General features: G+C 45.1%; 1 protein-coding gene across 1 annotated transcript in view; it reads left to right on the plus strand.

Annotated features, from left to right (window-relative positions):
- The window catches only part of patj (PATJ crumbs cell polarity complex component), an 80,749-nt gene extending 57,063 nt beyond the window's left edge, over positions 1-23,686 (plus strand). Inside the window, exons 30-48 of the mRNA XM_030791049.1 lie at positions 3,898-4,094; positions 5,903-5,994; positions 9,858-9,930; positions 10,583-10,684; positions 11,153-11,239; positions 11,347-11,424; positions 11,633-11,762; positions 12,256-12,362; positions 13,217-13,300; positions 13,909-14,102; positions 15,126-15,273; positions 16,381-16,467; positions 17,106-17,259; positions 17,680-17,717; positions 18,115-18,237; positions 18,624-18,728; positions 21,363-21,466; positions 22,058-22,181; positions 22,727-23,686. Of these exons, the coding sequence (XP_030646909.1) occupies positions 3,898-4,094; positions 5,903-5,994; positions 9,858-9,930; positions 10,583-10,684; positions 11,153-11,239; positions 11,347-11,424; positions 11,633-11,762; positions 12,256-12,362; positions 13,217-13,300; positions 13,909-14,102; positions 15,126-15,273; positions 16,381-16,467; positions 17,106-17,259; positions 17,680-17,717; positions 18,115-18,237; positions 18,624-18,728; positions 21,363-21,466; positions 22,058-22,181; positions 22,727-22,873 (2,174 nt within the window). The 3' untranslated portion in view covers positions 22,874-23,686. The remainder of the gene's footprint in view (positions 1-3,897; positions 4,095-5,902; positions 5,995-9,857; positions 9,931-10,582; positions 10,685-11,152; positions 11,240-11,346; positions 11,425-11,632; positions 11,763-12,255; positions 12,363-13,216; positions 13,301-13,908; positions 14,103-15,125; positions 15,274-16,380; positions 16,468-17,105; positions 17,260-17,679; positions 17,718-18,114; positions 18,238-18,623; positions 18,729-21,362; positions 21,467-22,057; positions 22,182-22,726) is intronic.
- The last annotated feature ends 1,119 nt before the right edge of the window (positions 23,687-24,805 follow it).

Consider the following 24,805-nt stretch of genomic DNA (forward strand, 5'->3'; position numbering starts at 1 on the left):
ATAAGAGTCTCTCTCTCTCTCTCTCTCTCTCTCTCTCTCTCTCTCCCCTCTCTCTCTCTCTCTCTTTCTCTCTCTCTCTCTCTCTCTCCCTCTCCCTCCTTCTGTTCTGCTAATAGAGATCTCTCCATCTTTGGCAGGCAGTCTCAGTCAGGGGTCATTCTCAGTTCTTCTCTCCAGCCTGGCTGGATTAGGTTTAATTACCATTCTGAACAGCGCAGTCATGGAGATTACCTGCCCAGTGATTCATAGGCGGCAGTCAGAACCTCGGCGATGACGCTTTGCGGGGAGGTTTCCTCTTACCTTGTCCTTGAGGTGGAGGTGATGATTTTTCATCGTTATATCTCTCGCTGTACTGCACGTGGTCACATTTGTAAACTACTCATGCTGTAGATCGAATGTATCACCCCAAGCTATGAGCACAGGTTCCCTAGACGCTGGCTAATTTCTTAAGTGTATATTACCAAGTAAGTGGGTTACTGCCTACCGCTATAATAGGAATGTTCCAAGAGCGTCCTTATTAAAGCAGTGGATGGTAAAATTATGCACGTAACTGTACCTTTCCATGAGTGTTCTAATGATCTGAGAACGCTGAGGGAAAAAAACAAAAAACAAACAAACAACAAAACAAAACAGAATTTTGTCATTCTAGAATATTTACCCATAACTTCCTGAGGGGATTCAGTCACTTTTTTCTAACATCCCAAGGCTGTTACCTGGGACTCACAGTTTGTGTATTGTTTGTTTTCTCTCTTTTGTTCTGTCCTTTAATATGAAACAGAGAGGGAAAAAAAACATGCCTTTATGCATTGCAAGCCATTGCCTTTTCCTTTCCATCCCTGCAGAGTCACAGATCGGTCTCCTCTCATATACTCGTCTGTCTCAGCAACGAAGCATCGATCTCTCATTCTGCTGGCCCTCCCCGGTGCCGTGTACTTAAGGTCTAATAGAATGACATCCCCAAGCTATTTATTTTGGTGTTGACGCACCCATCTGGGGTGCCTTTATGACTGTACTTGAAGGACATGTTTCAAGATAATTGTCTGTCTCTCTTCCTCTGGGTCTGTCTCCTGTCATCCTGTCTTGGAATGTGATCAGTGGAGAAGACACAGTAAGATTAAGTCATTAGGTCATAAGACAATGGTTAAGGAATCTTGGGTTTGGGCTGAGGATAGGGCTTGGGCTTGAGAGGAACTTGTTGTGGAATTCATATCAAACCTTACAGGGCCCCATACTTTGATTGGCAGATCTGACAGATATGTTAAAAACTATATTCATGGTGTTCCATCAACGCAAAGCTCTGACTACAGCCTAAGGATTCCCTCATAACATAAACATTTTTAAAAACTCCTGATAACATAATCAGGAGTTTTTAAAAATGTTGATAGATTTTTAATATAACACTGTTCATCAAAGCAGTTATTCGACCTTACCCCCACCCTTTTCAGAGTTCTAATATTTATACCGTTCTGCGTTCGCATACATTGATCAATAAACATTAATAAGGTGAGGAGCTCGAAAAGCCCTGACGAAGCATTAAATGCACAAACCAATAACAATAAATGCTAGTACCAATATTTCGTCTGTTGTTGAAATGAGGTGTAAAAAATAGCCAGGTTTAATGGGCTGTGGCGGTTATCGGTTAGGCACAGGCCCTGCCCCCGCCCCCAAACCAAATCTGTCACAGCGCTCACACTTCTTCCATGTCAGAACGAGGGAGCCAACTATCGCTACGTTTCCACTCGCGGGAATTTATGTACCTCATAGGGCTTTTAATTACTCCTCTCACGTCATGACGGCAGTAAAAGCTTCCCTGTGGTAAAATGAAATTGAAAATAAAAACGTGAATGACTGTCATGGAGAGAAAGGTCACAGGATCCCTCCCCATCCCTCCCTCTCTGCGCTCTCATAGCCTGACAGCTGTGCTTTTAATCAGAAACGCCGCTGAAAGTCTGCTCTCCACATTAAACAATCACAACCACCAACAGGCAAGGAATATTGAATTCTCCCTGTCATGGCACTTAGCATACCCTGCAAGGATAGGAGTTCAGTACCCATGGGTGAAAGTGTGAGGTGTATGGGAAAGAGTGAGAGAGAGAGAGAGAGATTTGATTCCTCAAAGCAACTCTAAAATGTTGATTCCTCTTTTCATCATGCCAAATTCTGTGTGTGTGTTTGTGTGTGTGTTTGTGTGTGTGTTTGTGTGTGTGTTTGTGTGTGTGTGTGTGTGTGTGTGTGCGTGTGTGTGTGCGTGCGTGTGTGTGTGTGTACGTGTACTCATCCACATCAATACATCATCCACATGACCTTGCCTAAAATAAACTAGCACTTTGTGAGATGATGGAAATAGAGCTGGAAGTCATTTTGAAGCCAGGCTGCAGCATGGTTTCTTTGAAAAAATACATAAATAAGAAAAAATGACATTTGTACCCCACCCCACTACTCAACCAACCACAAGAAACCTTTTTTAATTTATGTCTTTTTATGGACACCTCACACAGTCATCTAAGGATGGCTTTTAGGAAGGATGGGCAAAATCTTCAATTGGACCCCCACTGTCCTGGTGTACGCCTCAAAGGGATCTCTGATTTCCCACCTAAGCAAAGCCCCATTCCACCCCAGGTCCCTGAGTGCCTGCTGTTTCCATGACAGCAACCAGACCCCTCTGAGGGGCAGAGAAGAGGAGAACTGAGGTGTGAATCTTGCAGGCCATGCTGCCCAAGCAGAAGGGAGGACAGATAAGAGTTTTAGCCTCAGTCACACAGTGTGTGTGTGTGAGGATTACATGAAATGCCATAGCAGTCTGATGGATGTTTGGACCCCGGTATGGTTGCTAGGGGAAGCACCGTGGTGTCTTTCAGCAACCATCCAGCTTCTGGTAAACACCAGGATGCCAACACTGAAGAGACATGACATTTAGTAGACCTCGGTATGGCTCAACCATTTGCTCTTCTCTTTGATGTATTCACCTGCAGACGGCATGCGAAGCACGCTTCTGGAGATTACACTCACGCTGTGTAGCACAGAGTGTTTTACAGATAAAATGTCAGATTTCTGTTCCGATACTCCAGTCTTTTTGCAAGCAAGTAATTTAAAGACGGTGTGCTTAGCAAGTGTCATAACTCTTTACTCTTTTTGAAGAGGTTTGAAGTTCAGTCATAACAGCAACCTTGAGTTACTCTAATCTACCTGATTCTACTACTCCAGGTCCCTGTGAGTGTCTGACTGGCAGAGTCAGGTATGCCAGCTTAGGGTTGAACTGAAAGTGCGGTGGACTAGCTAATACACCTTGGTTTCACAATGAGAGAGTAGCTCTCCCCTTGCCTCCTCGATGACTGCGAGTGCTTTACCGTCTGAAGTTAAGTTCCCTCAATGCCTTCCTTTGAAGTACCGTTTTATTGCAGAACTCGGAATGGTTTGTGAAATGGATGCCGACATTTAAAACAGTGTCTTGACAAAAGGCCTGCACCATGTCTATGTGATACTGCAGTGAAATAACTGAATAAGAAGAGAACCGCTCTGCTGAGCACCGTTCTGCCCACATCACGATACGCTTTCGATTCATGAAATATGTAGGCAGACTGTTCGCCGCATACTCAACTGAAATAAGAGTGTCATAACAAATAGACTGGTTATTGTACACAAAGGGAAAATGCCTTGAGGCTGTTTCATGACCCTACGCTGAGGACAGGCAGTGGAAACACGCACAGACAAACACTCTTACTTGAGTTAAGTGGAAAAACTGGACGAATATACGATGATAGAAGCAAGTGGATTTTTTTTTTTTTTACTTGTTTGATTAAGTTGTTTGTTATTGGTCTCTGTACTCTTTATATGTGTACATCCCCGTGTACATGTTTCTGCTCTCTCTCTCTCTCTCTCTCTCTCTCTGTCTGACAGAGCGGATCAGGCAGAGGTATGGGGAGCTGCCGGGCGAGCTGTTACTGGTGGAACTGGAAAAGGATCGGAATGGTTTGGGTTTGAGTCTGGCTGGGAACAGAGACCGCTCCTGCATGAGTATCTTTGTAGTTGGCATCACCACTGGGGGCCCAGCCAGTCGCGACGGACGCATCCGTGTGGGGGATGAGCTCCTGGAGGTATAACACACACATACACACACACACACACACACACAACCTCTCTTTCACTCTCACTCGCACACATACACAAACAAGCCCACACCCCCTGTTCTTTTTGTCTGAGGGATGCTGTTATTGAAGCTGACACATTCTGGAGAGTGCTACAGGAGGTATATGGTGAGATGAGAATACACACACACACAGACACACACATACAGCGAGAGAGAGAGAGAGAGAGAGAGAACAACAGCAAAACAAACTCACTTCTTGTTTTTTCTGCCTGAGAGTGTCATTTCCGTACTCTCAGGGATTTGCTGTAGGAGGTAAATGGAGAGCTGTGAACACACACACACACACACAAACCAAACCCATCTGTGCTCTTTTTTTCCCCCCTGTCAGTGTCATTCTTCTCAATCTAGAATGTTTTGCCAAGGATAAATAGAGACCTATGAACACATATATACACACACACAGAAAAACATGTATCATTTTTTTCTCATTCCTCCTCTGTAATGGACACGGCGTAAATGAAGAGTTATAAGCACACACACACACACACACACGCAGACACAACACCACTTTCTTTTGTTTTTCTTAGAAAGCATTGCCATCAGCAAAGTTTGTGTCAGTGGTGGGAACGTAGCAGATCCACCTGTCAAACGGTGGGTAATAGTCTTTTCCTGTTGAGCCCACTTTCACCCAGCAGGGAAACGAGTGGCTCTATCATTGTCACTCTGATTCAGGGCCGCTGTCCTCCTCTCTGGGCGCAGATGCGTTTGTCTGGCCTAGAGTAATCGCACAGGAGAAAAGAGTTCTCCAGAAGGGTCAGCAAGGTCAATCTAATCCTGGGGACGTGACTGTGGGACTATGGACGTCTTTACCTTTGATCTGAGATTTTGGTTATATGTTTAAAAAAACGGTCACTCTGATGTTGTTCATGCAACAAAGAAAAAAGAACCAGTCATGCTGTTTTTTGTGTGGAAGGCTCTATTTAAAATGTCAAGGAGAATTTTGAATAAAGTTTAAATTTCTTCAGCTTTTTTTTTTTTTTACTGTTCACTTCTCTCTTTATCCTCACTTCTGTCCTTCACCTCATTTTTCTCTTCATTCATCTATGCATGTTGTCCAATTCAGCGCATTTATACAGCCTCAGCACTGCACACTACACTACACTACACACACGCACACTCTCTCTCACACACACACACACACACACACACAGGAGAGCGTAGCTATCCACTTTGTTGGTCCTCCCATGATTCCAGCTGTTGATTTTCTGAGGTCATGCTCCTCATCAAAGACCACATGGGGCTTCATTCAGATGAGACGTGAGAATTTTTCATTTTAATCTGTCTCGTCCGCCCAAATTGCCTATTGATTTACCAATTTGGTGGCCATATCAAAATACATTTGTCGTGAGGCAAAAGCCAACGCGTGGAGGCATTGCTTAATGACCTTTCCCTAATATCCGTCTCCATTAGAACCAAACACATTGCGGCGTTAGTCGTGATTTGCAAGCCGACGCTGCCAAACGCTCCTGTCACAGATGAGCAGAGGTAGACTCATCAAATTTCCAGTTTGTTTACAAGACAGGTTGTTATTTAGAATCATTTCAACAGGACGTTTACCTAGCTGTTCGTTCTTCCCTGTCTATCCGCCTATTTATGTGTCTGTTTTTTCACCTGTTTATTTTTACCGTTTACTAAACAGCGTTTAAATGACATATTTTTCATTATGCACTTATTGCATTATTTAGTACGCAGATGTGTTGAGAAAAAGACGCTTTTAGATTTTTGGGGGTCTGAGTGTTGTCGTCTCTCATGCAGATCAATAACCAGGTGCTTTACGGGAGGAGTCACCAGAACGCGTCGGCCATAATAAAGAGCGCCCCAACCAAGGTCAAGATTCTGCTCATCAGGTAACAGAAACTCTCAGAATACACCAGGGGGTCAAAGCCAAGGCTCAGTTTCATTACCTGCCAGGCGCAGCCCAGTAAAGCAGCTGGAGCGTGCTGAATCAGAGAACGACATTGACCACTGTCATACCATATTACCGTATTATTGTTTAAAAAGGCCATTCATCGTTGTTTTGCTTTTCAGTCTTGGTTCTTAGCCGTTAAAAAATTCTTGCTTTTAAATGTTGGTTAAATTTCAGCTTAGTTCGAATTCTATCCATGTATTTTTTGGTACAGAGACAGAATTTGGATTCTAAAGTTGATTGATTTATTGAATTTGTTTTAGTTAATGGAAAAGTTTTAGCAAACATGATAAAAGCTTCAAGTGAAGATCAGCCATGGTTTGTACAGAAGGGATTTGATTGCCTCTTTGGAGCAATACTCAAAAGAGTCTGAGATCTGTGCCAGTACTTTGAAGAAACTTCAAGGAGTTCCCATTTATGGCATAATTAAAATCCTTATGAAGATCTAATTGAAAAGTTGCCATTATGTGCCATATGTATCTGCAAAGTTATAAAAACGACTTTTTTCCTCCTCCTCAGTCTGAAACCATAATTAGGCTTTCTCCAAAGAGTCAGTGAGGCTGTGTGTAGTTACGAGGGGCACATATTCTTCTTCTCTGTGCCATGCAAAAGGAAATTCAGAAACGGTTTCCCTTGGCTCCTCATAAGCTTACACAGTAGATTTTACTTCTAATCTTTTATTTGTGGCGTTGTCTGTTCTTTTTTTGGCCGGGCTCTGCGGTCTCCACCTTTTGGAGTCACTCAGAAGAGGCGAGCCTTGCATTTCCTTCAACAAGCTTGAAAACACAGTCCTGTTAACACACTGGCTCATTGTCCAAGTCAGCATGGGTTAAGTCTCACAAACAAGTGGTACTACAAGGACCCCACTGTAATGTTTGCAAATCCTTCCTTTATTAATCTCAGCAGAAGAGAAACAGGCAATAGTGGCGTTAGAAGGGGGTGTTGGAGGGAGGGGGGGTGGGGGGTTCTCAGAGCTGCTCCTGAAAGGTGCTTTTTGTGTCTCAGTCGGTCCTGTTTCTAAAATATCAGTCCTCGTACACCTGTGGACCAGTGAGGAGAAGTCCTCTCGTCCTTCCCTACGCTGACTCTTTGATAATCTCCCCAGAGAGAGAGAGAGAGAGAGAGGGAGCAAAGCCGGGCTCCTGGCTGAGCTTTTCTCTGCATGCCGACTGATTTTTACCATTAATTAAACGCAGTGGGCATGTCATAGCTAAAACAAACGCACTCCGGGCACTGAGAGAGGAAGAGCCAGAAGACTGCGGTCGAGTGTGCAGATGTTTGATTTCGACTCTTTTCTATGAGGTTGAATGTCAATGGACGATCTCAGTTCAGACATGTACGTGCTGTTATGGCATGATACATGAGCACAGTAGTGAGGTTGTAATAAACGATGATGTACAAGTCCTACGGCCAATCCAGAGTTTGATCGTTAAGTGGATTAGAGGAAACAGATTGTGTTAACAGGAATACACACACTGCTTTCAATGCTGATTAGCTTTTCTCTGGAAAAAGTTACAAAAAGAAAAGAAAAGAAAATCCTATGTGCCAGTGTGTGAAATATGTTTGTAGTTTCTATAATCTTGGCAGTATTTTCGTGAAGATGCTGTCCTGTCCTTGGATGACCTTGATTTGTTAACTGTCATTTTTGTTTTCTCATACTGATAGTTTTTGGGAAAAGAGCCTAAGTGAGACCCCTGTATTTCAGTCTGTTTTCCAACTGATTATCACTGGTCTCCAGCAAAACAGACAGCTCAATTTATTGCTGTCCAAACAAAAGCTGACAGGCACGATAGAAATTAATTGATTTTCCCTATCATTGCCAGAGATGTCTTGCAATCAGTTGCACTGGTATAGGGGTCATTGTTTTGTGATGTTTTTCGTTAGTTGGATGCCTATGAAGAGTAAATGACACTTAAAAATAATGTGTGTCAAGTCAGAGGCTGTCAAAGAATGATGGAATATCATGGGAAGGGAGAGTACCCCCCCCCCCCCCCGGTCTGAGCTTATCGCCATGGAAACGCTGGTGGGTTAACAGACAGGAAGAAAAACTGTTTGCCAACAGCTTGAAACAGTGAAATGTCAGCTCATCACAGACTCAAAGGTGACAGAGACCTCTCTGCCTTTCTTTGGGAGTTGACATAATCATATCAAAACCAACATCAGCAACAACAACAGTTACCTGGTCTAACTTCATAGTGTCAGTTTACGACTGCGTGGTTTGCTCTTATCAGCTGGCTTCCCTCCCCACTGAGGTAAGGAAGAGGAAGGACAGGAAATAACAGATTGATTATTCCATAAATTCCCCAAAGTATCCTCCAAGCCTGCCCTTGCCTTGACCAAAAACACGTTAAGTGTAATTGAAAGAGGGTCAGTTAGGGGGTAAAGACAATAATACAGAGATGGGATGAGAGAGAGAGGGAGGCAGAACAGGATATAATGCTGAGACAGACGCTGTAAGACCATCCTTGAGGCTTGGATTGCTTACCAGTGCATGCAGCCACTTGAGAGAGGCTGTACAATACATCCAAGGCTCTGTCAACCACCTGTGGATTTACACAGTACTGCTGTTCTCCAGTCAGTCCATCCCCGCCGTTTGATAGTTCAAGAGGGAGACTTACAGTTAGAGCAGGTCCCGTAAGAAAAATAAGAGGAACGTCAGACATTGTGGAGCTCAGACCACATGGAGAGTAGGAGAGGAGAACTGAAAAATGGAGGGATTATGCTGAACTGATGACAGGGTCTCTGGGTACTGTTGACACTCTCAAATGACCTACGACCACAGGATGTTGTGTAAAGATGCTAGAATTCCCTGTCTTTTGCTGCACTGGGCTGACATTTTCATCTTTTACTAGCTAATGTGGCTTTCTAGCAGGGTTCTACTGGAGATAAATCAACAAGGGAATCTGAATTTGTCCGTTTTTTCCTTATTTCAGAAAGCCGTCAATTTTAGTACAGCGTTCCACTTGATAATTTATCTAATAGGTGTGTTGAAATGTATTGCCTATTTAACTAGAAACAGATCAGGTTTTTTTTTTTCTTTCTTTCATTTAATCTTGTTATGCAATTGCTCATCCATTCTGTCTCTGGAACCCCCACCCCCCCACCCCCCAACTCTCTCCTGGAACGTTCCACATGTGCTGAATTAGCCTGCTACCCTGAGCCGTATCATTTGTGACTGCTCTGATATTTGACGTGGTCTCAGAGGGCTTGTGATTGTGTCGCTGAAACGGTTTGTTGTTCTTGTTGGAGTATCCACACAAGGCCTCTGATTGTCATATCACCAGCTGTCACCGTGTTGAGCTAGGGTGACATGGCATCTCTGAACATATGGTGAATAGACACATGAATAGACTGATCTGGGTTCTCCGTCTCTCTCTATAGACGCGACGCCACGTTTACTGTGAGAGCGACAAGGAAAATGGTACTGTCGATGGTTAAAACAGGGCAGGGAAATGGGAATGGTGGAGTGCAATTCAGCTGACTTAACAAAAGTGTCACCTTGTGGTATCTTGTTTAGCAGAGATAATGAAATAAATTGTAGTTTGTGTGCTAATGAGTTAGCGAATTTACAATTAGCAATTAGCTGATGTTTGCTCAAATTTTGTTATTTGAATAGAGTTAGACTGAACTCAGCAGTTCTACACACCAGAGAGTAGTCAAGAGATCTGTATGCCTTTCTTAATGTAAATAAGTAATGTCTGTATCTTACCACAGTCTATGTGATACAAGTCTTTTCAGATCTTTTAGTCATGACTGGTATTTTTCTCTCTCTCCCTCTCTCTCTCTCCCTCTCTCTCTCTCCAGAAATGAAGATGCTATCAATAAAATGGCTGTCCCTCCTTTCCCCTCTCAGTCAACCCCTTTCTTATCCAATGAGGTATCACACGTACTTTCCAAATCTTTTTATTTGTGGATTTGTGCACCAGTCTTTGTATTAGTATTGCACTGTAGTGGTTCTTCTGTGGGTTTTGCATGTGAGTAATGTAGAGCTTTAAGTCAATCTGGCCCTTTAACTGAAGGCTTAATACTACATTCTGTTGTGGTGCATCTAAAGCATCGAAGGAGTCAGCGAGCTGCCGATAATAAGTATTGAAATTGGCACTCGACAGAGCAATGCAGAGAGCCAGATGAGATTTGACGCCTTTGGCTTTCCATATAATGAAGTATGATATGATAAAGTAGAATGACATCTTGCAGCACAGAGAACGGGCCTATTATCTCGTTTGTAATGTATTCTTGCTGTGAGAAATTGCTAATTCCAGCCATCGTGACCTTGGGCCAAAACTCAATTTGGATGGAAACTGATATATGTGTGTTTGTGTGTGTTTGTGTGTGGGTGCGTGCGTGTGCGTGGGTGTGAGAGAGAGAGAGAGAGAGAATATATGTCTTAGTGTATATTTGATGTTCATTCAACCCTGACAAATAGCAGTTGGAAGGTCTAAATTAAGACGCTGCCCGCATGAAGTTAATTGCTGAACTTTTACATCATAAGACTGGTGGTGCATAGTTATGAATAAATGTGTTAACAGACTCATCAAAGTGCTCCAGCCGTCCACACGCCCACAGACAAGCCTCTTCCTCCAGACAGCCTCTGTCTCAGCAAGAGCCAACCCGAAGAACCCCTGACTAAAGTGAGAGCGCTAAAGGGTGCACTTTATATAATCAGAGTTTTACTCTAACAGAGTTATCTGTTTACTCTCGCAGAGTAAAACCTCTCTTGCAAGAAATGCCTTGCTGCACTGTAACCAAATACAAAGGTCCTTGTGGACACATGTTTAACAAGCATTCTTTTCAAATATTACATCGATGAATAATACATTACATTCATAATAACAGAGCCCTGTAAGGGCAGGAAAAGATCTACCATGCCTTCTTCCTCTTGTTTTCTTTACATGTGAAAAGATATGAACATTTGTCTCTGACCCAGATGTCTCCCTTTAGTTCCAATCTAGAGCTAGACGCTTTTGATCTGACCGACTGTTCTCATTCACTGATCGAACCGTGCCTCTTAACAGACTGCAGTCCCACAACTAGTGCTGACAAGAAAAAGAACTTGACCCAGTTCTGGCCCTTTTTTCACATTAAATCTGTCCGTACAGGAGCTGGCCAGTGTGACGTCCAGTGTTAGCACAGACCCCAGAGAAATAGCACAGAAGGGTCTCAGAGATGGAGAGTCCGCCTCGAAGGTGAGCACACAGAACAGGCCGGAGAATCTTGGTGACAACACATGACGTTCTGTTCCGCTGTTACTGCGCCTTTTTATGACGCGCTCTTCTCTCCTGACTCATTTCAGAAGCTGAAGTCCTCGGAGAAAGCAGAGAAAGTTCTGGAAGCCGCGAGTGAGCAGCCCTCCAGACCTGTGCCTGAGCAGGTTAGTGTGGGCTGAACGCTGTGAGGGTTCGGGTATTAGTGAGGATAGCACTCATGTTCTGAGAGGAGGCTTCGGATTTCTCAGAGACACCTCTGGGGCCAGCTATTTGAAAACTTTGAAGAACAACATTCTAGCTTTATTTCACTTGAATTTTAATATTCATTCTCTCTCTGTCTCTCTCATTATGTCCGTGTTTGTGTGTGTGTAGACTGCCAGCTTCCCTAAATCCTTGAGGAACTCAGGCAGGCTTCCGGCAAGTTCTCAGGACAGAGCTGTCTCTCCACCTGCTCCAGCGGCACCCTCTTGCACCAGCCCAGACTTTGAGTACTGCAGTAAAGGTGAAGTATGACACTCACACAATGGAACCCACACTACTTCAGCCAAATTCATCTTCAAACCAACTGCCAAATTCCATCTCAACACAGCAGTTTTATTTCTTACTAGATCTGGCTTTGATAAAAAATTTTGTGCGGTAATTTTAATCTAACTCCTAGAACTGACATCGACAAAAGTATATTTTTTCTGTCATAGTGTTCCAGGACAGAGACATTATCGTTACTACTGGCTTCACAGATTTATTATTTTGTTCTTGAACTTGTCTTATGCTTTTAGAGCAGAGGTGATTATCTCTCAAACTCATTTTTCATATTGAACAAGTGAAAATGTCACTGCCTTATGTATTGATTTCTGTTTTTTAATTTCTAAACATTGGCTCTCATTAGTCATTGTGCCAATTATGAAGCCAAGTTTTCAATTAATGCTCAACCATCACCCTCTCTCTCTCTCGTTCTCTCTCTCTCTCTCTCTCCCTCTCTCTCGTTCTTCTTGCAGACCCTGCCACATGCCCCATCGTGCCTGGCCAGGAGACCGTTATTGAGATCTCTAAGGGACGATCAGGACTGGGTCTGAGTATAGTTGGAGGCAAAGACACGCAGCTGGTACACTACATCACATCCTGTCATGTTATCATATCTGTGTAGATGACCGTTTTTATAGCTCACAGGCCCAATCCATCACACGCTGACAGAAGACTGCCAGCGCACGTTTCTGAACAGGCTCGTCCAGCTTAGCAAGGCCGCATTTAGAGAGCCTTTTAAAAAGCACACAACTCACTCCAACCACAAATCGCCCTAACTGATGCTCATGTGGAAGGGCGTGCGCGTGTGTGTGCGTGTGTGTGCGTGCGTGCGTGCGTGCGTGCGTGCGTGCATTCGTGTGCGTGTGTGTTTGAGTGAGAGAGGGCAGGGTACAGTGCCTGAGGGCTCAAGCAACTTTGAGTAAGAGGCTGTTGAATGATTTGATCAGACCGAGCAGAGCGGTGGACACTAGGGTTATTCTGTTGGAAGAGTCTCTCTGCTGGAGCTCACACTAACCCCACCGCCTCTTGAAGACACCGCTGGCAGAGCCTGCCCGGGGGCTCCCATCATCGGGTCGGATTCAGCCGCACTCGTAGCCCCGGCTGTCCTCAGCTTTAGGCTCTGGGAGAGCAGCCAAGAGCCTGAACCGTTCCGACAGAACCCATAAAGTAACATCAGCAGCTTTCATTACTCATCAGGGACCAGCGATATTGTGTCTTTCAGGTGTACTTCTTTTTATGGGAAAATGTTATTCATGAAACCTCACTTCTTTCTTTCTTTCTTTCTTTCTTTCTTTCTTTCTTTCTCTCTGTCGTTCTCTCCTTCGTTCTTCAACCCGACCTTTGCTTTTCTCTTTTTTTTTCTCCCTGGTGTTTTCTATGGCACTGCCATCCTCCTCCTTTTTTCTCTCTCCCTCTCTCCCTCCCTCGTTGCAGGATGCTATAGTGATCCATGAGGTGTATGAGGAGGGGGCGGCAGCGCGAGACGGCAGGCTGTGGGCCGGAGATCAGATCCTAGAGGTGAGAAAAAAAATGATAGCGCGTGGACGCGTGGACGCTTAGACAGCGACACACTCAGGCTCTGCAGTGTCTCGTCTCCGCAAAAAACGTCAGCGCATTGTTTTCATCCCAAGGAGAGACAAACATCATTGTCCTGCCCTCACTAGCCCATAGTCATGCTCCGACTATATGGGACAGTGCCTCCACCTGCTGGCCAGAGAGAGTAATACAGGTGTAACTCCTGTAAGGATATAGCATACCTGTGACCCGCACAGGTTTGAGACATTGGGGTGTTGTTAAAGAGACAGTTGCTGTGAATGTCTAGAGTATTTCAGAGGTATGTTAGGATGAGGATTTCATTCCACACTCAACCTGTAGCTGTTGAGGTAGGCACATATTGTGGTGTTTCCTTCATTTTCCGTGGCAAGTGAATGTGTTTTATTACAATGAATGGGCGCGTGTGTGAGTGCGTGTGTGCGCTCGCATGTGTGTGTGCGCAGGTATGTCTGTCTGTGTGTGTGTGTGTTTTTGCACATACTGTAACTGAGCCTGGTCTCTCTTGTCGTCCACAGTATTCCCTGGAGGAAGTGAGTGTGGATTCTGACGGTGTGTGTTCTCTCTCTGTCCAGGTGAATGGAGTGGACCTGCGGAGTGTGGCTCATGAGGACGCCATCGCGGCTCTGAGACAGACCCCGGCCAAGGTCCGTCTGACCGTCCTGCGGGACGAGGCACAGTACCGGGACGAGGAGAACCTGGACGTCTTCCGTGTGGAGCTGCAGAAGAAAGCCGGCCGGGGGCTGGGCCTCAGTATAGTCGGCAAGAGGTGATCTGACACGATGGCCTACTTCAGTGCACGATGGCCTACTTCTGGGCTGTCACCCAGAAAACAGAGAATTTTTTTTATGCATTTCATGCTATTCTACGTGGTTTTCCATTTAGGCTCCCCTGACACATAAAAAGTTATAGAATCAGTCGACTTCACAGATGAGGGAAAATGTGAAAAAGTGTTCAGTAATGTTACATGTAATAAGAGCAGTTGTCAACTCAGTGTCTGCCTTGTGATTATTATGAATTATTATGATTATTATGAAGTGTATAACTGTTATGTTTTAAGGCAGTTATGATGTAGTGTGAAAAAGATCCAGCAGGCTATTTTTACACAGCAGAAAAATAGAGAAAATGGACATTCTGTGCACTTTGTGGCCTTGTGTGGTTCAAAGAAGACCAACATTGTATTGAAGATTATGCCTATGATTGGGACCACTGTTGATACACTACACTGCACAGTCAGAGTCAGCGTTTGGTAAACATTTAAGCATTTTGTTTTAGTCGTCCTTAATGCTTCAGGAAATACCACACCATGTGTTGTTTAAACGTGAACAACTGATGCATCTCTCCAAGGAATCTCAAACAGCACAGCTCAGGGAAAAAAAAACCAGAAGTCACTGCAGTATGTGATGTGAAATGATGCAAATGAAAACAATTAAGTAATTAAAGTGATTACTGAGAGACAAGACAAGCTATGAATAATCTCGCGAACCAACGTAAAATCTGCAGTGTATTATGTTAACGCTCTCTCTCTCTGTCTCTCTGCCTCTGTCCGTCTGTCTGTCTCTCCCTCACTCTCTCTCTCTCTCCTCCTCCTCCCCCCCCCCCCGTCTCTCTGCCTCTGTCCGTCTGTCTGTCACTCTCTCTCTCCTCCCCCCCCCCTCTGTCTCTCTGCCTCTGTCCGTCTGTCTGTCTCTCTCTGTCTCTCTGCCTCTGTCCGTCTGTCTCACTCCCTCGTTTTCTCTCTCTCTCTCCTCCCCCCCCCCCCCCTCTCTCTCTGTCTGTGCTGGTGCTGTAGGAATGGTACAGGTGTGTTTATCTCAGACGTGGTGAAGGGCGGGGCGGCAGATCTGGATGGAAGGTTAATGCAGGGAGATCAGATCCTGTCTGTGGATGGAGAAGACATGAGGCAGGCCTCCCAGGAGACCGTCGCTGCCATCCTCAAGGTGAGAACGCCACAGCGCAGCGCCGAGCAGAAAAACACTCTTCCCGGCTTACACTAATACTCCCCAAATAGGATTACAAGCACACAGAGATTTAACACACGCTGTCAGTACCGCCACACACCACTAGGGGGTGCCATTGACATGGACATGGAGAAGGCCATATGCATATGGTGCTATGATTTTTTTTTTTTTTTCTTTTCCTACACACATCACTTAGGTAGAAAAATGTTTGAGAGAAGCCATCAAAAATGTCTTAACTCTCTTCATGTATCTTGCAACCAGACTGTAGATAAAAGTGTATAGTATTATATTTTGTAATCTAATAATTCAGAATTTCAACAGTTTTCCTCAAAGCAGAAACTGCATTTTCTCCAATTTTATTCAGTAGTGTATATAGTAGTGTATATATATACTATATACATATATCTTCTGTACATATATGAAGTACACATTTGAATTTATTTATCCTATTTCCTGCTGTTTCTGGAACTGAGTTGCCTACTGGAGTTTAAAAGACTTGAGATGTAATACCCTATGCAAATGAATAGCCTAAGTTACTTGAAAGACTATAAAAGATTGTTTCATAATAATTAACATACGACTGTCTCTGGGTCGTGTCTGATATAATGTAGTGATCGGATGCATTTGTGAGACTGCATTGCTCTTATGGATTACCACTGTTGCATATATGTGCTCAACACGACTGAAGTATCCATGGCTCTGTGTGAGAACCAGCACAGTTTTGTTCTACAAGATGGAACAGTCCAGATGCCTTGTCTGTTGGCATCACGGTGAAAACGCTAAAACACTCTGTGGAGTTTGGGTCTTTTTCTCATTTGGCAGTGTTCAGGCTATAGTCAAACGCTCTTTAGAGTTGAGTCCATGTCGTTTGGCAGTGCCGTTAGAACCCAAACCAAACACAGCGGGCTTGGCTTGGGTCGGGCCTTGCTCCGTGTTGTAGCTGAAGCTGGCCGCGTGTCGGCTGGCAGCCCGTTTGGCTGTGTTGCTGTGGAGTTTTGGGCAGGGAGGGGGGAGGGGGCGTGCGGTGCCTCTCCTCTCCGTGCTCTGGTCGTCGTAGTCACGTCGGCTGCCCTGTGCCCCCCGCAGTGCGCCAGGGGAATGGTACAGCTGGAGCTGGGCCGTCTGAAGGCTGCCACCTGGATCTCCTCTAGACGCACCTCCCAGGGAAGTCAGGTGTGTAGCGGCGGGCCGCACGGCTCGCCCCCTCGCTGGGCGTGGCGCTCACTCTCACCGCACCGCGAGTCGGAGCTGTGCATGGCTGAACTCCCATAACTAACTCAACTGTCGCCCGCTGTTTCTCTCGCTCCCTTACCCTCCAGCACACGCATGGTCATAGACACGGGAACCTAAAGCGTGAAAGGAGACGTATGGTCAAACTCACCCGCATGACTCTGTGTGTGTGTGTGTGTGTGTGTGTGTGTGTGTGCGTGTGTGTGTTTGTGCTTATTACCGTGTTTGAGAAAAGAAGAGTGTTTATGCATGTTCACTCATCTCTCTGCGTAGATGCAGCTGTGTGTGTGTGTCTGTGTCTGTGTGTGTGTGTGTGTGTTTATTACCGTGTTTGAGAAAAGAAGAGTGTTTATGCATGTTCACTCATCTCTCTGCATAGATGCAGCTGTGTGTGTGTGTGTGTGTCTGTGTCTGTGTCTGTGTCTGTGTGTGTGTGTGTGTGTTTATTACCGTGTTTGAGAAAAGAAGAGTGCTTATGCATGTTCACTCATCTGTCTCTGCATAGATGCAGCTGTGTGTCTGTGTGCATGTTGTGTAACTAGTTTTTCTAACATCTGTTCTCTCACTCCCACACTCTACAGATGAGCCACGTGAGTGCCAACAGCACTAGTGCCACGCCCACTCCCCCCGTCACCGCCCCCATGCCGTCCCAGGCCCTCAACAACCCCAGCGTCAGGAGACCCACTGCTACCACCACTACTGTCAGCACGACTGCCACCGCCAGCAAAAGCACAGGTACCTCACTCAACACCGCACACTGTCCCCAGAGTCCACCCCCCCCCCACCACCTCTACCAGACTCATGCTATCTGCACTCAGGCAGGACAAGTCAACACCATCCTGATAAAAGTTACAATCTCGTACTCAAGACAAACTCCTCAGCCAGAAATGACATGAAAACTCTGTCACGTGTCGGACTTGTGTCACACTCGTATCTCTGCCCTGCTTTCTGTGCTTTTAACACTATAGAATGGTCAGCCGATGGAGGATCGAGTCATATTTTAGATGATTACCTAAAGATTCATTAAGTTATTGAGCAGTTTTCTGTGCATTAGTGCTGTGGTTGAGTGTGATACTTGAGTACTCACACTGTTTGATTGTTCAAGCGTTGATTCGTCAATGATAGTGAGTGTTGCGTCTTTGTGTGTCTGTTCAGGAGCTGATCCAGGCCTACGGACAGTAGAAATCAACCGAGTAAGAAGAGATGTTCTCATCTGTCAACAGTCATTTCCTTATTTCCTTACTCATGATTTACCGTTGGTTTGTTTGTTTGTTTGTTTGGTAGCCTAATAGTAAAAGCCTTTTAGACAAGATGTACTGTTGACACAGTGGGTAACTATCTGAACAGATTGTGTTGTGTTACGATAACTCTCTCTCCCTCTATCCCCCCTCTCTCTCCCTCTCCCTCTCTCCCTCTCTCTCTCTCTCTCTCTCTCTCACTCTCCCTCTCTCTCCCTCTCCCTCTCTCTCTCCCTCTATCTCTCTCTCCCTCTCTCTCTCTCTCTCTCTCTCCCCCTCTCTTGCTCTCTCTCTCTCTCTCTCTCTCTCTCTCTCCCCCCCCCCCCCCCTTCTCTCTCTCTCTCTGTCTCAGGGTCCTACTGATGCTCTGGGGATCAGTATAGCAGGGGGTAAGGGCAGCCCTCTGGGGGACATTCCCATCTTCATCGCCATGATCCAGGCCAACGGAGTGGCTGCCAGGACCCACAGACTCAAGGTTACTCCACTCCTCACTCTCTTTTTTCTTTCTCCTGCTCTTCCTCCCTCCGCTTTCTTCCTCTCTGCTAGTACGTTGTCCCCTGGCACTCAAACAGGCTGCGTACTATTGATTAGGCGTTGTGTTGTAGTTAGGCTATGAAGGACATAGCCGTGAACAGTATTGGATGTGGTTTGATTGGATGTTCTCTCTCTCTCTCTCTCACCTACTCACTCTCTCACTCACTCTCTCACTCACTCACTCACTCACTCGCTCGCTCACTCACTCACTCACTCTCACTCTCTCTCTCTCTCTCTCTCTCTCTCTCTCACTCTCACTCTCTCACTCACTCACACTCTCTCTCTCTCTCTCTCTCTCTCTCTCTCTCTCTCTCTCTATCTCTGTAGGTTGGGGACCGTATCGTGAGCATTAACGGTCAGTCTGTGGACGGCTTGTCTCACGGTGACGTGGTGAACATGCTGAAGAACGCTTTTGGCAGTATTGTTTTACAGGTGATGCTTTGACCCCATGACTAATGCTCAGATACAGACCGTCCTGCCAGAAAAGAGAGGGTAACCCTCATGACTGACAAAGCCAGGACTGTGAATGCGTGGCCTGAAGGCCAACATTGCCGCAAGCAAATAGAAATTGCATAAGGCTTAGGTGCTTAAGGTAACAGGGACAGGCAGGACCTGTCAGTGTTACTAATGCTTTGAAGGGGCTGTAGAGTGTAGCACCCCCCCCCCCAGCCCCTGTCCCTCAGTCTTCCTATATGTGGTGTTCCTAGAGCATAGCATCTATAGGACATGTACATAGACAGTGTCTCACTAAAGCCTGCCCATGTTCATTCATATACACTGATCAGTCAGTTCACACACACACACACACACACACACACACACACACACACACACACACAAATGAATAATACTTGATAGTAGTACAGGGTGAACACTTCAGTGTGTGTTTGTGTCTGTGTGTGTGTATTATGTTTTCTAATGCTTAGTGAAAGGTGTAAGCTGAGGGAATAAGGGCTGAGAATACTCTCCTCTCAGTATGTCTCCATGAGCTTGTCAGGGTTTTTTTTATATTGTGTCGCTCTTGTGATGTGTGTGTATGTGTGTGTGTGTTTAAATTTATGTTTGCATGTGCGCATTGTTGAAGTGTAGTGTGGAATGAGTGTTTTTATTGCTTTTTTAAAGACATTTTTCATGTGTTATGATAGAGTGTGTAAATATGTAAGGTGTTGTGTCTACACAGTCCGTGTGTGCATAAGTGGCCCAGTGATGTGGACGTGATTCTGTGTTATACAATGTATGTGTGTACGCGCTCACACGCGCGTGTGTGTGTGAAGCAAATGCACACTAACCCTGTATGTATGCATAAAGTATACATTAAGCATGCCTCAGTATGTATTTGTGTGTGTTTGTGCATGCTGCCTCAGACTGTGCGTGTGTGTTCATGGGTGTGTGTGTGTGTGCGCGCGCTCATTGTAGTGGCAGATAGCAGTGTGAGTGGTTGGTGCTGTGTCACTGGGCTGCCGCTGTGTTGAGGCTGTTATCAGCTCTGTACAGCTGGCTGGCAGTTTGCCGCGCGCCCCCCAGATTATCCCAGACCTTTATGCAAATGCAGCCTTATCAGCCCAGCTCCAGCAGGAATGCACTGGGCTTTTAAACAGGGGAGCCCTGCCTGCAAACCTCCGATTACACCACCTAGGAGACCAATTACTGTTTACTACTCTTTCTCTCTCCCCCTCTCTCTCTCTCTCTCTCTCTCTCTCTCTCTCTCCCTCTCTCTCTCTCTCTCGTTCACTGCTGTGTTCTTTCTTCCTTCTCCATTCTTTTCCATTCATGGCCACTCATTTGCAGAAGCCTGTTTTCTCTCCCAGTCGAGCCAGGCCATATGTAATTGTACAGGCGTTAGGCCATGTTAGAAGTACATTAAGATTGTATATGAGATCTGTGCAGTCTAAAATAGTGAATTATTAGTTTACTTTAATTTTGCCCCCTGGAGTTTAGCCTATTATGTTGTATGTCCATTTCTTCCTCCTATCTCTCTCTAGGCTCCTCCACAATAAACAAGATTCAAGTGCTTCAGCGCTCTCTCTCTCTCTCTCTCTCTCTCTCTCTCTCTCTCTCTCTCTCTCTCTCTCTCTCTCTCTCTCTCTCTCTCTCTCACTCGCTCACTCACACTCTCTCTCTCGGTCTCTCTCTCTCTCTGTCTGACCGGTATATGGAGAAGGTGTGGCAGAGAGATAAATGAGTGAGATGGTTTGGGAGCGTTCCACTGGTTTGCTCACAAACCCGCCAAGTCATCCATTAATTAGGCTTTGTTGTTTGTTGTTGTTGTTATTTTATTTTTAATTGCCTGGCTGTTAATTAAATATGTAAATGAATGTATTCTGAGGGATGTTGCCCTTATTTGCTGGCAGACGGTTTGATTGAAGGGGGGAGAATGAAGTGAAAAGTGACAAACAAAACCATTTTTATCCCTGTTAAAGAAAGAGGAGGACTTGATGACGGATGGCAGGGTGTGTCTATTTGAGGACTCTTGTGTTTCAATGAGAGCATAGTCCATTTGTCTGATTCTTCCCCGATTTGGAGGACATTAAAGGATTATAGGGGTACATTTCAAAGCCAAAACACACATCGCATGAAAACAGACAGAGGTTATCATGCACACAGACACTCATCCATCTAAACACAAACACGTACTGGAATGTACACAAATGTACAAGGATATAGATGTATGGCATGGTCCCGTTAGATCTGCTGTGTGTTCTTAGAGCTCTGTGTGTGTGTGTGTGTGTGTGGGTGTGGGTGTGTGTGTGTGTCCTCATATTTTTGGGTGCATCAGGGCTCTGTGTGCATGTGTGTGCATATGTGTGTGTGTGTCCTCATATTTGTGGGTGCATCAGGGCTCTGTGTGTGTATGTGTGTGCGCGCGCGTGTGTGCATCTCCTTATATTTGTGGATGCATCAGGACTCTGCTTCAGGCCTCTTTTTTTGTGTTTGTTTGTGTGTGTGTGTGTGTGTGTGTGTGTGTGTGTGTGTGTGTGTGTGTGTGTGTGTGTGTGCGTGTGTGCGTGTGCGTGTGTGTGTGTGTGCGTGTGTGTGTGTGTGCGTGTGCGTGTGTGTCTCTGACAGGTGATTGCAGATACTAATATCAGTGCCATAGCCAGTCAGGTGGAGAGCATGTCGACCAGTTCCAGTGTCAACAGTAACACAGAGAGCCAGGCCGGAGAGCCAGAGTGAGTCTGAACACATTCATTTTACTGTATTCACTCAGTACTGTACACCAGACGTGTGTCTACCTCCTCACCCGCATGACTGCGTACTCAGATTCGGGGTTTTATGTTTGGTTGGGTTTTTTTTTTTACATCGTACCATACACGGTCATTAAAGCACTCATCTCCAAATGAGTAAACTCGCTGCATTAATTCATTTTTACACTGAGCTGTCTTAAGTTTTTGAAAGTCTCTTGTTTCTTTCTCGTTCTTTCTACTAGCCCTATGTAGTTTCATCATTACTCTCTGCTCTGTCGACTTAGTTTCCCTGAAATGTCGACGTTCAGCTCACTGTTGGGTTTAGCACACGCCGTCCTGTCTGTGAGCTGTACTGGATCCCATTCATAGAAGCCCATCCTGTAGACTGGCTTTAGATCTTATCTGACCAATCGGTCACACTCTGTTGTGTCTACTGCTGCTCTCAGCCATTTCTGACATATTTTATATTTAGTCCTGAGCATGGGGCTGAGGTATTTGTTGGGGTTGTGTATGTGTGTGTGTGTGTGTGGGTGTGTGTTTGTGTAAAAAGGCTCTTGTGTTGTTGTGTTGCTACAGAGGTCCAAAGCCAAAGAGTATCACGCTGGAGAAGGGTTCTGAGGGACTGGGCTTCAGCATCGTGGGAGGTTTCGGAAGCCCCCACGGCGACCTTCCCATTTACGTCAAGACCGTCTTCAGCAAGGTAGACCTGCCCACCGTCCAACCCTGTCAGACTGTTACCTCACCGGGAGAAGTGCAGACAGCTGTGCCACTGATGGCATTATTGTCTACTCTGGCTTGTCCCTTTTACGGACACCAGGGGGCAGTGCTGTACTCACCCTAGAGACAGTTTATGCACCTTCATGCAAGAAATGATATTTGCCGTTGTTGTTAATTATTTGACATCTTTATTTTATTATTTTATTGATACAAAGGTTGCACATAAGATTTATATTTATGGAGTTCTTCCTTGACACATAACATGTTTTGTCTTTTATTGTGTGTTATTATTGGGCTGAAGGTTAATAATTAAATTGTACTCTATCTAATGTTACTGTATATGTAGCCGCAACAAGTAAATATGAAACTTGGAATGTAATCTGTTAGTTTTGTGTTTATATTGTTAATTTTGTGTTTATATTTGATAATCTGATGTGTTGTTGGTATGAATAAGAATCTTCCTCACTTAACCCTCCTGTGTGTGTGTGTGTGTGTGTGTGTGTGTGTGTGTGTGTGTGTGCTGTGCAGGGGGCAGCAGCTGTGGATGGGCGTCTGAAACGTGGAGATCAGATCCTGTCTGTGAACGGGGAGAGTTTGGAAGGAGCCACACATGAACAGGCAGTGGCCATACTGAAGAAGCAGAGAGGAGCTGTCACTCTGTCTGTACTCTCCTAACACCAGGGTTCCCTTACAGACGCAGCACCCAGCAGACTGGAGAAAAAAAAACAAACAAACCCACATTCCGTTTTTTTCATCACTCTCTCTCCACCCCAGAACAATACTGTGCTCAAAATATCTTCAGATCCAAACTCCGTCTGAGATGTTTTGGTAGAGCACTGAATGATGACCCTGCATAGTTCAACCCAGTTTAAGTCTCCTCTTCAGACCCTGGAGCAGAGTGAATACTCGAGAAATGACTGAATGAGAAAATTCCAGGAAAAAAAAAAAAAACCCTGCTGAGACTTGGCACTTTATTTTTGAGTTTCCTTTGAGCTCAACCCCTTTAACATACGTGCCAGTCATCCAGTGGATCTGTGGCAGAAACAAAGGGAATCTATTGACAGACCCGTCTGTATCCATAGCATTGTACTGTGTCTGACATTCGGTCTAGGGGCTCGTGTTCGGTGGTCTGGGAGGACTGTGCTGTGTTTGACATTCGGAGTAGGGGCGTGTATTCGGCGGTCTGGGAGGCCTGCTGTAGGGTTGGAAAGTGACTGTGGTCAGACTGTGATGGCCGTCTGAAGGGAGATGTTTGAAACGGTGTTGGTGCAGAAATGAACTGACAACATAACAACGTTAAGGCTCCTTCAAACACTCGTCCACAGGGCCTCTGGAGGAAGAGACTTTTTGTTTTTGTTTTTAAGTTTGTTTTGTTCTCTGTCCCCACTGTCTTAATGATGTGTAAGAACAAAATGAGTCTCTATGTGCCATCTTTCCAAAGCAGATCCATGCACACGCACATGCACACGCTCACGCACACGCACACGCACATGCACACGCTCACGCACACGCACACGTTCTTTCGCACGCACACGCACACACTTGGTCACAGTCAAAGCTGTCACACAGACAGGCCTCTGGAGAGTGACACACAGAGGTGTGTGTGTGTACACAGACCTGCAAACACGCACACGCACACACACTCGCACACGCACACACACTGACACACACACACACACACACAGACAGAGCTTCCATCCTCTCCTTTTTTCATCATCTGAGCCCTGTGAGCACTAAAAGGGGGATGGGGAGGTTACTATATGTTTTCCCCTAATCCCCTGATTAAAGCAAGGCTTAACAGTCTCACACACACACACACACACACCTTCCAACTCTCCCAGACAGGTTTCTCAGCCTGCTTAGACCTGACCACTGAAGAACCACTGATTTTGCCTGAATTAATCTGGTCCATTCTTTCAAAAAAAAAAAAAAAAAAGCCAGGAGAAATATGATTTATTTATTTTGTTTTATTTTATTTTTTTTCAAGTCCTAGGGCAGCAGTATTTTGCTGAAGTGAAGCTGAAATGTTTAGCCCTTGATCTGTCGACTCTCAGGTCATGCTGGAAATCCTGTTGTGTTGTTTCTTTCGTAGCGCTGTCATTGCGTTTGTTTCATTTCTGTGGGGCTGGCTTGCTGCGCTTCTCATTTCTGTGGTTCTGGTAACACTGGAGATGATGACATGAATACTGCAGTAGAATCAGCAAAATCATGTAACACTGTTTTTATACTCCATCACTCAGATTAAAGCAGTCATTCATATACAGTCAGTCAGACACAAAATATTATGCATTTCAACAGAGAGATTTGTTTGTTTGTTTGTTTGTTTGTTCAATTTTTTACCTTTGTATGTCCTTTTTATTTTGTCACAGTTACTGTTGCAATAATTTAGTTTTTACAGCACAAAGTTTCACCATTGTTTCATTGTAAATATGTAATTTATTTCCTTGATTGTTTCCAGGCTGAGAGAATCAAATGAAATTGAACTGTCTTAATGAAGATGCTTACTATGTGACTATGTTTCCTGCTTTAGTCTGGCTAGTGGTGTAAAGGAGCCACAATAAGAGGATATCCTGTGCTCCCCACAGCCTGGTGCCTGTGTCACTCTGA

The sequence above is a fragment of the Chanos chanos genome, chromosome 14, assembly GCF_902362185.1.
Source record: "Chanos chanos chromosome 14, fChaCha1.1, whole genome shotgun sequence".
NCBI classification, from domain to species: Eukaryota; Metazoa; Chordata; class Actinopteri; order Gonorynchiformes; family Chanidae; genus Chanos; species Chanos chanos.